Here is a 14,069-nt window from a genome sequence, read left to right as displayed (position 1 = left end):
CAGAGCAAAGGTTAACAAGAGTTTTCCCAGGAAAATGCACCGGTCGTAGCAAACACCCTCTTACAACAACATAAGAGAAGACTCTATACATGGACATCACCAGATGGGTCAATACCGAAACCTGATTATATTCTTTGCAGTAGAAGATGGAGAAGCTCTATACAGTCAGCAAGACCAGGAGCTGACTGGCTCAGATCATGAACTCCTTACTGCAAAATTCAGACTTAAATTAAGTGGGGAAAACCACTAGACCATTCAGGTATGACCTAAAAATCAAATCCCTTACGGTTATACAGTGCAAGTGACAAACAGATTCAAGGGATTAGATCTGATAGAGTGCCTGAAGAACTATGAATGGAGGTTTGTGACCTTGTACAGGAGACCATTCCCAAGAAAAATAAATGCAAAAAGTCAAAATGGGTGTCTGAGGAGGATTTACAAATTGCTGAGAAAAGAAGAGAAGCTAAAGGCAAAGGAGAAAGGAAAGATATACCCATCTGAATGCAGAGTTCCAAAGAATGGCAAGGAGAGCAAAGGAAGCCTTCCTCAGTGTCTCTCACTCAGTCCGACTCTGCGACTCCATGGCCTACGTGGAAGGACTTCTCTAGGCCAGAATACTGGAGTGGATAGCCTTTCCCTTCTCCAGCGGATCTTCGCAACCCAGGAATCGAACTGGGGTCTCCTGCATTGCATGTAGATTCTTTACCAACCGAGCTATCAGGGAAGCCCTTCCTCAGTGATCAGTGCAAAGAAATAGAGGAAAACAATAAAATGGGAAAGACTAGAGATCTCTTCAAGAAAATTAGATACCAAGGGAACATTTCATACAAAGATGGACACAATAAAGGATAGAAATGGTATGGACCTAACAGAAGCGGAAGATATTAAGAAGAGGTGGCAAGAATACACAAAAGAACTAAACAAAAAAGATCTTCATGACCCAAATAACCACAATAGTGTGATCACTTACCTAGAGCCAGACATCCTGGAGTGTGAAGTGGGCCCTAGGAAGCATCACTACGAAAAAACCTAGTGGAGGTGATGGAATTCTAGCTGACCTGTTCCAAATTCTAAAAGATGATGCTGTGAAAGTGCTGCACTCAATATGCCAGAAAAATTGGAAAACTCAGCAGTGGTCACAGGACTGGAAAAGGTCAGTTTTCATTCCAATCCCTAAGAAAGGTAATGCCAAAGAATGTTCAAATTACTGCACAATTGAACTCGTCTCACACGCTAGCAAAATTCTCCAAACCAGGCTTCAACAGTGCATGAACCAAGAACTTGCAGATGTTCAAGCTGGTTTTAGAAAAGGCAGAGGAACCAGAGATCAAATCCTATCTAGGCTGGTCATAGCTTTTCTTCCAAGGAGCAAGTGTCTTTTAATTTCATGGCTGCACTCACCATGGCAGTGATTTTGCAGCCCAAGAAAATAGTCTCTCACTGTTTCCACTGTTTCCCCACCTATTTGCCATGAAGTGATGGGACCAGATGCCACGATCTTCATTTTTTGAATGTTGAATTTTTAGCCAGTTTTTTCACTTTCCTCTTTCACCTTCATAAAGAGGCTCTTTAGTTCTTTGCTTTCTGTCATAAGGGTGGTGTCAGTCCTGGGTGTTCATTGGAAGGACTGATGTTGAAGCTGAAACTCCAATAGTTTGGCCACCTGATACAAAGAGCTAACTCATTTGAAAAGACCCGGATGCTGGGAAAGCTTGAAGGCAGGAGGAGAAGGGGATGACAGAGGACAAGATGGTTGGATGGCATCACCAACTAGATGGACATGAGTTTGAGCAAGCTCCGGGAGTTGGTGATGGGCAGGGAAACCTGGCACGCTGCAATCCATGGGGTTGCAAAGGGTCAGACACTACTGGGCGACTGAACTGACCATTATCTTGAAATTAAGAGAAGAGCCTTCAACTCAGAGCCAGTGAAGAGTTCAAGCTCCTTGTGTATACACAGAACCTCATCTCGTGAAGATAATTCCCGTTCGCCTGCTCGTCTAGAATGACCTGACCACTCACTCCAGTTCCCAAACCCCTGAATCTGAATGGCTTGTGACTACCTTGACAGAATAAAGTATCAGAGAAAGTCAGAAGAGATGAGGCAGCCTCTGCCTCCCCCCCCGGGGGGGAGGGGGGTCAGCAGCCAAACAAGCAGCTCACCTACCTGCAGCCACCACTCTCACTGGAGAAGCACAGACAGCTCCTCCAGCCATTGACCCAGAAGAGTGCCCAGCCGACAACTGCCAGCATCAACCACTCACCATTCACAAGAGTGAGACATTGTGTTGGCCAACCCAACAGAACCTTCCCAAGATGGCAGCCTCTGCTGACATCTGAACAAGACCAGAGAACCATGGAAGAACTGTCCAGGTGAGCCCTTCCTACGAGGTCCTGACTCACAAAATTACCAATAAAATGAAACGGTTGTTGTCAGCCAATTTGGGGGCATTATGTAGCAACAGTAACCAGGACACCAACGCCCTTGGGGAAAGTGTCCATTATCAAATGATTCTGTCTGGGTATGTTTCTGAAATCCTGACTTATGCCAACTGGAAGCAAACAGTGTACAAAACAAATACTTTAAAACTCAAGAAGAGCTTCGATAATTTGCCAGTTTATTCACAGAAAGGGCCTACCCTGATAGTTGCTGCTGAAGAATCCACTTGCAATGCAGGAGATCCTGGTTCGATTCCTGGGTGGGGAAGATCCGCTGGAGAAGGGACAGGCTACCCACTCCAGTATTCTTGGGCTTCCCCTGCGGCTTAGCTGCTAAAGAACCCGCCTGCAATTTGGAAGACCTGGGTTCACTCCCTGGGTCGAGAAGATCCCCTGGAGATGGGAAAGGCTACCCACTCCAGTATTCTCGCCTGGAGAACTCCATGGACTGTATAGTGCATGGGGTCTCAAACAGTTGGATATGACTGAGACTTTCACTTCACTTCACATTCACAGAAAGAGGTAAGAACATGGTTGCTGGAAGTGAAAGAGTAAATGAGACTGAAAATCTGATAGAATTGCTACAGAAACAAACATTCCTAGGGAAGAGTGGTTTCTTTCCAAGATGTGGGAAACTCCTCAGGTAAAAGCAGTGCTGCTGGTTAAGCAAGTGTAATGTTCCATGACTAAAATGACTTTGCTTCCCCCAAATCTCCCGACCTTCTCCCTAATGCTTGTGTCTTTAACTTTTCCCCCAAACAAGCGGAGTTGAATCTCGTCTGGAAGGTGTGGGCAGGTTCTGGAGGGGATCTTCAGGGGCTGGTGTGTGTGTGTGTGTCTGTGTGGTGAGGGAAGGAAACGAGCCACAGGTCAGCAGAGAGAGGCCAAGGAGGACGGACACTGTATCAACTTACCCCGTTTACCCTGACCTCTACGCTCTTCAACTAAAGAACTGGCCGGAGAAACCCATGGCTGCCTCCACATCCAGGGCACTCGAGTCTGCAGCTTTTCCATGGTGTCAAGGACATGGCTTAGTGCAAAACTCACCTCGACAAGCGTGAGTACAAGAGATGTACCCAAACAGAATACCACCAGGTTTTATTTAAGGTCTTTTTTATTTTCCTCCACACTGGCAAAAGTTCCGAGGGAGCTTAAAGTTCTGTAAACATCTTAACTGTCCCTCTTCCCCACCCCCACTTATGAATTTACAAAGCAAAGGAGAGCAGGAGCCCCAGTTTTTAATGGTTCCCCATCTCCTCATGCTGTTTGATCCAAAAACTATATACAAGTTTGTAGCAGTCTCTGTATAGTTATTGTACATGTTTAGGAGGGAGGGCGGCCAAAAGGGATAGGGAGAATGCTGATCCAAAAGAATAAAAACAGAAACCAAATAGAATCATCCCAAACCAAACTGCTCTCAGAGCAACTCCAGCCTTCCTCGGGCCATGATGTCAGGAAGGGAAGGCGCTCGACCAGGAGCCGCCCAAACCACAGCACTTCTTGCGCGGGGACGGATGGTCCAGTGGCTGCAGACCCAAGTGTGATTGGCAATTTCAGGTGATGCTCTGTGGGGGGTTGGCGGAGGCAGGAGGAGTATTTGCTTATAAATAGGGCTTGGATACATTTATATTTGCAGTGAAGGGGTATTAGGAGGCCATGATCGAAGCCAGAACAGGCTTCTCTCTCCCGTCCCCTCCATCCCACGGGACTCTCCTGTTTAGTGGTTTCCACGGATGAAGGTCTTAAAAGATGGTCAGGTTTTGCATGCTCTCTTTTCAGAAAAGGCAAGCCAGCAACTTGCCGTTCCAGAATCTTTAGACAAAACCTTTCGGGGCCACAGCAAGACACACACGCAATGCTCTGAGGAACCAGATGAAATTCCGGGCTTTTATCAGAAGCAGTTTATCCCTATCCAAAATGAAATTATACAAATTCATACATATGGTAAAGATCCTAACTGCCTCTTAAAACGAGACAAATTTTCAGCAGAAAGGCCCAAAACAAACTGGTCCTAGTCCTCTGAAGTAAAAATATTTATGGGAAAAAATCCGTTTTTGTAAGAAAGAAAAATTAAAAATAAGTTCCTCTCCCAGGCCATAGGGCTTCCTTTGTCCGATCAGGTTGGAGTATGCCAGGAGAGAAGTCAGCTTGCTTGGAAGTCACTATCTAATGAAGAAAAACCAAGAATCCTTTCTCTGAAAGGATCCTCAGAAAGAATGAGGGCGAGGGGTGTGCAACATCAAACCAATCAATCTAAACACCACCCCACTCAGGGCCTCTTGGATGCAATCCCGAAGTTAGCTGCGGCAATGCCACCTGCAGACTGGAAGAGCTCTGACTGTCTCTGTCGGACGCTCAAGTCACAGTCCATGGGCGTTTTGTTGCTGGCCAATGTCTGTTACCATTAACTCTCTTCATGATTGCACCAGTCAGACCCCTTGCCCGTTTGGGGGGTGGGGCGGGGAAAAAGAAGAAAAAGAAAAATCAAACAGAAGGGAAAAAATGACAAGAGAAAGTAAATTGCTATTGGCAGATCCCAACACACTTTCTGGGAGACAGGAGGTGAAATCACGGCACAGTAAACACGTGCTGCCCAAAATCAGCCTTGTTGGGGAGGAATCCCCACTGCCACCCCCGAGACACAGCGTCCGGTCCACTCATCTACAGTCTGAGATGCGCACCAACAAAAACGGTTTAAAGAATCTTGGACACAAAGGGCTAGAAGAAAAAGCCTGAGATGATCGGTTCTGTGATTTGTTGCAGTGACAGAGAGTATATGGTGAGTAAGTGTTGTGTCCAGAGCTGGAGAATCCATGGTCGGCAGAGAGGAGAGGGAAGGCCAGTCTGGTCTGGCAGGCGCTCAGTAGTCATCCAGAGTTTCGATCTCACCCATATTGAGTCGCTCCGAGGAAGCGTTGACTGAAAACCCTGCAGGAAAAAATCTGCAATGAGTGACCAACCACACCCAGACAACCCTGTGGCTCAAACTCAGGCAGGGGGCTGGAATTTCAGTCTCCTGTTTTTGAGTATACCAACAGGGATACTAAAAGGAGGAAGAAGAAAGGATAAAAGTCAATGCAGCGGTTTTCTTGCCCTTCCAATGAGAGATTCTATTTTTATATGTTTTATTTCTTAAGGCTCTGATATAATTTAATTAGGGAAGAAACACACACACCAGCATCACTGCTTAAAAAGAACTGCAAACCACTGCCCTAGGAGTCCTGAATCTAGGCCTGGGGTGTGTGTGCACGTGTGTGTGCCAAAGCCAAGCCAAGCTGGCCAGGGGCAGAAGTTCATTCAGAAGGTGTAGCTACCTTAGAAGAATGGGGCAGGGGCAGGACAAGAATACACACTAAGGACTTTACAACCACTAGACCAAATGACTGTGACATCTGAGTGAGAATAATCACTACTTCAGCCCCATTCACCAACTGGGAACCAAAACTGCCAAAGTTCTGGTTGAGAGGTTCTGCTCCGGGGGTAGGAGGCTCCAGGGAAGGCAGGCTACAAGCTACAAGCTCCTGAGAGCTCTCAGCTGTTATTCCTGTCACACAGAAGACAGCACAGAAATGAAAAAACTTCCTTATTCAGCTCAACCTACTGTAAGTAGACCACCAAAGGCAAGGATCTCACTGAGCAATACTGATTAACCAAAATGCTATCTAGTTTAGAAAAGGCAATACTAGCACAGCTGAGCTTACAAATACTACTGAGGTCTGAAAACCTAATGCCATCAGTCATGTATGTTTTCAATAAACTCCACATAATCAGAGACTGATAAAAGTTACTATTAACAGGGCCTCTCTGGAATGAGTGAGTCTCAAAATGCTTTCAGTTCAACCACCCTAAATGAAACCCCAAACTGTCTCAGTTGCTGTTTGAATATCAAAAAGTAAACAGGGGAAGCTCTCCAGTCTAAAGGCAGCTCTGTTAATACTACCTTGAGCTTTATCCCCACCCTTTTGCCCTTTAACATCCAAGTTTTCAAACAAATACACATTTTAAATGTACCAATAATACACAAAAATGTCTTACATAATAAAAAGACTTTAATTATATTACACTGACTCCAAAATATCCTGATTTGAAAACACAAACATCCCTATTTTTTAATCAAGGAAGCTGTAGTACAAGCTGTTTCCAAAGCCTCCTATTGGAAGAGGTTAGGATTCCAAACCCCAACCTGAGCTCTACCCCTCAACTGCGTTCCCATAACCTGCAGGACTTTTTTCCCATCAAAATAATGAAAGGCTTAGTGTGTTCATACTTGAAAATAACAGTTATTTAGGTAAACGTAAACCCTAAAGAACAAACAGTCTGTGAAATGAACTATTACTCGGCCCTAAAGCAGGTTTTTCTTTGACTTCACATGTATCTTGGGAACAAATGAAATGTGATAAAAACAAAATGAGCTACATGCAATAAAACCGGGAATGCAAAAAAACATAAACTGTTTGTGTTTTCCCAGTCATACAGAGACAGGGCTGGGAAAAGAAACCTGGGGCCAAAAAATGGTTTTCACTGCTATAACAGAATGATTACTGGACTGGCTTTAGCAGATGTGGTCTCATTTACCTGTCAAAAAAACCCAGTGAGGAGGGCACTCCTCCCCACCTGACAGAAGGGGGCTGCTCTGGGGTGTCATGAGACCCCAAGCAATACAAACAGGGACTGAGGCCCAGTATGCCCAGCTCTAACCATCACACTCTCTTAGGCTTAGAACAACAGACTCTCACTCACATGACTTTAAGGTTTGGGGCAGACTCTCACTCACATGACTTTAAGGTTTGGGGGACTGTTCCTGTAAGAAAACTGTGACTGGTGAGCAATGGTACTTTGTGTGTATATTTCTCATATGCAAGCACAGGATGCTGGCTCACAATGGCACTTGCCAGCTTGAAAAACTAGAGAAAACACAAGCACAGTGGAGGACATGAGCATTAAAATGAGGCCAGGCTTGTTCTCAAGGTTTGTTTTAGAAGCAGAACACTATTTTGATCAGTGACCACTTTCTCAATGGATACAATGGGGTCAAATTTGAATTTGTTTTCCTATTATGTTCATGGGTAACTTGTGACTGATGTATATTTGTTAATTTTTCTTAATCTGCAAGTCAATAAGGCATATATCAATTAGAAACAATAAGGCATATGTCAATTAGAAACAATAATAAATGATTGGTAGGTATAGAGCAGAAATTAACAGAGGAATTTCCAGAAGAAGGTTTACTTGAGCAAAAATTCTCATTAAATGGTATATAAGCAAGAGCTCACCCAAGTGAGTTTCTTCAGTATTTTCTGAATAGTTTTACTTCCCTTATATTTAATTTTTCTCTTTCCCTTTCAGGATATATACTCCTTAAAACTCTAGTCCTAGAACGACCTCCCTCTCATTCCCCTGAAGGGGGATTTTAAGTCCCTTTCTTTCTTACATCTATAATAAACAATGGGGTCAGATCAAATGTTTAGTCCAAAAACATTTACACCTCATTTTCAGAGGAACCTACCCCTACTGCCCTCGCCAAGTACCACAGCTAAATAGTGGGAGATTTTTAGCTAGAACTCACAACCAGAACTGAAAAACATTCTAAAATCTACATTCATCTATTTCTGTCAAAACTGGACAAAATTTTGGACTGATCCATCCATCCTTAACATAACCTTCCAAGACAGGCAGAAGAAAACAAAACTGCGCCAGACCTCTAGGTTTCCAAAGCCCGCCTGCAGAGTGCAGTTCCAAGGGGCGCTGCTCAAAGCTAGGTTTGTCACTGGTCTATTGATTTCTCCAGGGCAGGAAACCTCTGAGGGGTGGATCCCCCAAGGGCAGAGCAGCCTACCTCTCACTGCACTGCCAGCTCTTTCACCTCCATATGATGCCTCCCCGTCCCTTCACACTCGGTCCACCAACACCGAAACAGCATGTCCTTTCCCCAAAGCCTGCTGCACTTGCCAGTGCTCATCATTTTATCAAAAGGGCAACTCTTTCCATCCTGCTGCCTAAATCTTTCCTTTCTCCTTGCCCAAGCCTATCCCTAACTTTCTGAAATCCATCTAACTCCTCTCCATCTCCACCGCCAAAGCCCTACCCTAGGCCTCCAGTATCTTTCACCTGGTCTATACTGCACCCTCCAAAGGGTTTGCCTGACTTCCCAACCTGCCATCTTTGCCAATACAACCATTCTATTCCAGACAACACAGTTTTATAACAGCTCATGAATACATTCACGAACAGAGAATAATTTTAATTTCATCCTTGTCAGTGAGGTTGTTAGGCCAATTTAAGAAACAAAGGTAGCCCATCAGCTTTGCCTATGCTGTTATTCCAGAAACACCATACCCTATCCTTCCTGCTTTTTCAAAGCCCCAATTCAGGTGTCACCTTCTCCTCAGAGCTGACTTGTGTGATGACACTGGTCCCTAACATTGGGTAAGGACAGTCATGGGAAAAAAAAGAATAGCTACGGTAACAGAGAAGAGTGAAGAGAGAGTGGACCTGCTGTGAAACCCCAGCTGCGCTGCTGACTGCTGAGTGACTCTGGGAAGCGTTCTCAATCCTCCAGGCCTCGGTTTACTATTGTTAACGCTGGAACATCGCCTCATGATGCAGGGTAATTCTGAGACTATTCTACAGTGAGTATCAACAAACATCTGTTCTTTTTTTGAGTATCTGATTCGATTATGGTCTGCTTCCACACAAATCGGCACTTTACATTTTAAACAACATTTACTGTTCTCCATCAGCATTATTTTCCAACTAAACTGAAAGGGTTTTAGGAAAATTCATGTTAGATGTGAAAAACTCTTTAAAATTTAAGGCACCATACATATATTCTTTTTCTTGCTCCCTATAATAGATGAGGCATAGCTCTTAAAGAGATTCCCAGTAAATACTATTTATTTTGAACTAAAACAATTTTTTTAAGAAAAATTTTCTTTCATGAAAAACCCTCCACCATGGGCCTCGCATATACTTCACCCCCAACACCTATCTAAGACTTGAGGCCTGTGCTCACCTAATAGACTAGGGTCTGCTCGGACCATCTTCTGCTTTTTCTTCTTCTTGCCACTTTGCACAGCTTCAAAGTTGGATTGCTGGCTGCTGGCCTGACTGGCCTGAAACACCGAGTGGAGCGCACTGTGGTTCATTCCCCACACAGAGTCCTGTAACACAAGATGGCACCACTGAGACCACACAGTGGACGCAAGCTTGGCCCCCCTCAGAAAATGGCCCATCTGGCCTCATTACCAAGGAGGAGTTTAGAAACGGAAGCCTACCACGGATTCTGGTAACAATGAAACTGAGAGCAGTCCACTGAGCCACCTTCTTCCCTTCACTGAGGTTCAGACAACCCACTTAGGCTGTGTGTCTCCACAAGGCCCATCCTGGGGACTCCAGGGGTCCACACTGCTGAGACAGCACAGTTGTCAAAACCTCTCCAGGGGCTTCCCTAGTGGCTCAGTGGTAGAGAATCCACCTGCCAATACAAGGGTCACAGGTTCAATCGCTGATCTGGGAAGGCCCCACCCGCTGTGGAAGGACTGAGCCTGTGCCCTGGAACCTGGGAGCCACAACTGCTGAGCCTGCATGCCCTAGAGCCAGTGCTCTGTAGAAGCCACTGCAATGAGAAAGCCTGTGCATCACAACGGAGAGGGGGTCCCGCTCACCGCAACTGGAGAAGAGCCCACAGCCCAGCACAGCAAAAGATGAAACAAAATTCAAAAAACCAAACAACTCGCCAGACAGACATGGAATCTGTACCATTCACCAGGAGTCTGCTCTCTGGCAATCTACACCCCTCACCTGCTCTAGGTGGAAGGGTCCTTTGTTCTCTGGGCCCCGGGACAGAGAGGAGAGCCCACAGACCGGCTGACAGCCCATTACCAAGCAAAACAAAGTTCATGTCATGCACTTCATTCCTAGCAGCAATCCCAGAAGGGATCTGTTCCCAAAATATCATTCACATGCTTTATACCAACTGGCTAAACTATGAAACGGTCTACCAGCCGTTCACACTACGTGTTGCTCCTGTGAGAGCAACGCATTCTGAACTGGGATCAGGCTCCCGAGCTGGGCGGCGGAACAGGCAGGGGGCGAGCCTGGCTGCACGCACAGGCAGCCCTCTCACACACCAGGCTTCTGTACTTGCTGCTCGCCGTCTTCTCTTTTGATTCCTTAACATGCTTTTCCTGGGGCTGTTTGTGTTCACATCTTTCATTTCCCTTCAGTTGATCCATTAGCCCCATTTATCCAAACGGATTTTAAATGCCCTGTACTTCTCTGTACCTTACACAGTCCTAAAAGTGAGCTCTGACAAACATTATCTCTAGTAGAAGAACTACGACATTGAAAATATTCTTAAGCCTCTCCAAGAGTCCTGACAGACTGTTCTTCAGAAACTTGTAAAGACAATCCTTCTCATTCACGGATCCCATTATCTGCGAATTTGCGTGCTTGTGGTGTTTCTGTCCTCACTCTGAATATGCATGTATGTCTACAGAGCAGTGAAAAACTGAGCTGCCCAAGACGCACATTCCCAGCTGAGGCAGAACTCGGAGACACTTCCTGCCTCCTTGTCTCAGCTCTCACACGGCAAAGGAGCATCTTTCTCGGTCTCTTTCAGGTCATGTTTTCACACTGCTGTTGGTGATTCCATTGCTTAAAATGGCTCCCAAGGGTCAAGGGCTGTCTAGTGTTTCTAAAGGGCCCAAAGGCTGTGATGTGCCTCAGCAAATGTGTGTGTCAGGGAAGCTTTCTTCAGGCACGAGTTACAGTGGCACTGGCTGTGAGTTTAGTATTAACCAAGCAGCAATGTATTTAAATAACGGATCCGTAAACAGAATCACACACAGAACAAGGTTATCAGCATTCCATAGTTACAAGCTGACAAAAATGCTATAACACAGGTCCACAGAAACCTAACCCCCCTAGGAGCAATGGTTCAGCATTTGCTAATTCTGTGTTGGCAGCAAATTCACAGAATAGAGCTCCCAAGAATAACAAGAACCGATTATACCTTTACATTCTCGTCAACAGTGTATGAGATATTTGGCAGGTACAGTACTGTCAATACTGGGAACAAATGATCTGGAGCTTCAGAGAGTTACCATTGGTGAATTTTAACTATTAAAACCAAATTTATGCATCTATGACAAGTTGGCATTTGCAATTGGACAGAGGCATCTATATGAACCAAGAAAAATGGGGCTGGTATGACCAACAGTGAATGAATGGTTATATACTTGCTATTTGGGAAATTCACAAAGGTCTCAGGACATGTAATTTTAAAATGTCAAGTCTACCTGGTTTTAAAAGGTTCCAGTCATGTGATGTACAAAAATGGTAGTAGTATTTTAAAATTTCATTTCTCTGGAGGCTCCACTTTCAAGACACTAATATTGACCAGGGCACTGCACTCACTCTGCTACCTCGTACCTGCTGCTGCTGTTGCTGCTGCTGCTGCTGTTGCTGCTGCTGCTGCTGCCGCTGGTTGGCTTTCTGTTTGGCACGGCGCTCAAGGAACTGCTTGGCAAACTCCTTGGCCTCAGAGGTATCTCCTAAATAGGCCCTAATGTAATCATGGACCTCATATGGAGATTCTACTTCCTTCAGGAAAGAAACAAATGTGGGCACTGTAACATGAGAGGGAAGGAGACATAAAGAGTGACAATGAAATACCACACAGCAGAGGTCAGGGTCAGTCTTCAGTATATTTTAACACCTAACAGGGGTATGACTGATGGAAACTGGGAAGGCATGCAGCTATTGTGCTAAATATGCTAAATTCTTTAACCTACTCTGTAGCTATGGGGGGGAACCCCACTCTCATTGTAATGCCCCAAATCGTCTGAAATATCACAGAGATGAAGATATCATGCATATATTTGTTTCACTGAATGTTATTTTGGTAGAAACTAAGTTATGTTGATGGAAACAACTGCTTCTCTAAGACTAATCTGGGGATTCCTTTCTTCTCTTCTTTAAATTCAGTCAAATATGTTTTAAGTGCCATGGTGTGTGCCAGGCACCATGACAGATACTGAAGATAAAGCTGCAGCCTCCTTTTGCTTCACTGAGATAACCTCTGTTTACACAGAAAAATTCGACATGAAGCAGTGTGGTGCAGGAGAAAAGTCCAAGTATCAGAGTTAGACAGACATGGGTTTAAAACTTGACTCTGAAATTTGCTCACTGTGTGACCTTGATGAGCTACTTAACCTTCCTGAGCCTCCGTTTCCTAATTTATAAAATGGGGATAACACCACCGACATTGTAAAGGTAAGTTATGGCCAAAATTAAGATCACTAGGATAACACATATTAACCCCCAGAAAGTGCCTAGTACATGGTAGGTGCTTAATGGATGGTAGCCATTACTATTTCTCGCTCTTGCTTTCCCTGACTCGTTCTGACCATCAGCTATTGTCACACTGCTGCAAAGGAACCCTTCAATTCTTTTCCTGCTCCGTTTTTTTTTTTTTTAAAAAAAGGTTTCTGGCTTTAGGAAAGACTTCAGAGATGGACTAGTTCAGCAAAGCTCACGAGTTATGGGAATCCCGTCCACACCGAGCTGACTGGTCTCTGTTTGAACATTTGCGGGTGAGGGAAGTACTTGCTTCCATCTCAGGCAGACAATTCTCTTTGTGAACAACCAACAAGCAGCAAGTTTTTCTTCAAACTGCACCGAAATCTTTTCATTTGCATACATTACAGGTCTCAGCTTTATCCCACACAAAGCATGTCTACCTGCTCTGTCACGACTCCCACCCCTGCCCCCAAAGGCAGGAAGGGAGAGATGCTCACATCACCCCAGTCTTCCCTCGTGCAGGCTGACCTATGTCCCCGGGATAACAGTCAGTCTCCTTCATTCATCTGGTGATGCTCTCCAAAAGTGAGCGGGACAGAACCATGATCTCTTCTGCCCTGTCCATCACAGGACAGACTGCAAAGCAGCTACTCTTTGGTGTCCACTGGTAACCTAGTTCAGGACAGTATTACAGAACTTTTCTCACAAGTAATGCTGTGAAAGAGTCAAGTTCTTACAGTAGGTGCAGGACTTGACCTCCATCAGACTTCACCTCCTGAAGGCCGGCCCATCATCTCAATTTCCTAACTCTTTGTGGGGCCTGCTCTGCCATTCCACATGCTGGGTTTCCCTCCCCAGTTCTTACCATCCAAGTTATTTGCCGTATTAAGGGCATGAAGCATCTGTTCACACCACTGGGTAAATCCATCTTGGGCTTTATTTACTCCCTGAAAGAGCTTCAGCAATTTTTCTTCTTCTTCTACTTTCTTATTCTGCCGGTTAGACACACCTACAGATTTACTAAAGCAAAACAATAGGGTGGTATTATATTCCCAGGAACTGTTACTATTATGATCATACTCTAACACCATACATAGATAATGTCTTGGCAACATTGGATGGCTGTCCAGCAATCCAATTCTTGGCTCCGAAAATGAAAACAAACAGACAAACAAACAAAAGCCCAAAAACAAAAAAGTGAAATACTGGGGTTGGGGGTGGGGGAGTTTACTCAATGCCTATTAAAATCTAGCCTTGGTTAATACATTCTAGTTTGTGAATAAGGGCTTCTTTTCAGAGAAATTATTAAGTTCTTCTCATGTCTGTCAG

The 14,069-nt window shown here is 44.8% G+C and overlaps 1 protein-coding gene across 3 annotated transcripts in view; it reads right to left on the bottom strand.

Annotated features, from left to right (window-relative positions):
• Positions 1 to 3,534: 3,534 nt before the first annotated feature.
• The window catches only part of GIGYF2 (GRB10 interacting GYF protein 2), a 133,079-nt gene continuing 122,544 nt past the window's right edge, over positions 3,535 to 14,069 (bottom strand). For all 3 annotated transcript variants that reach the window (XM_040231776.1, XM_040231775.1, XM_040231777.1), the window contains 4 exons: positions 13,606 to 13,760; positions 11,871 to 12,067; positions 9,451 to 9,598; positions 3,535 to 5,366 (listed from right to left, as the gene is read on the bottom strand). In XM_040231776.1, the coding sequence (XP_040087710.1) occupies positions 5,299 to 5,366; positions 9,451 to 9,598; positions 11,871 to 12,067; positions 13,606 to 13,760 (568 nt within the window). In that variant the 3' untranslated portion in view covers positions 3,535 to 5,298. The remainder of the gene's footprint in view (positions 5,367 to 9,450; positions 9,599 to 11,870; positions 12,068 to 13,605; positions 13,761 to 14,069) is intronic.

The sequence above is a fragment of the Oryx dammah genome, unplaced genomic scaffold (genome assembly GCF_014754425.2).
Source record: "Oryx dammah isolate SB20612 unplaced genomic scaffold, SCBI_Odam_1.1 HiC_scaffold_28, whole genome shotgun sequence".
NCBI lineage: Eukaryota > Metazoa > Chordata > Mammalia > Artiodactyla > Bovidae > Oryx > Oryx dammah.
The sequence above is the reverse complement of the archived record's forward strand: the minus strand, read 5'-3'. Positions and strand labels throughout refer to the sequence as shown.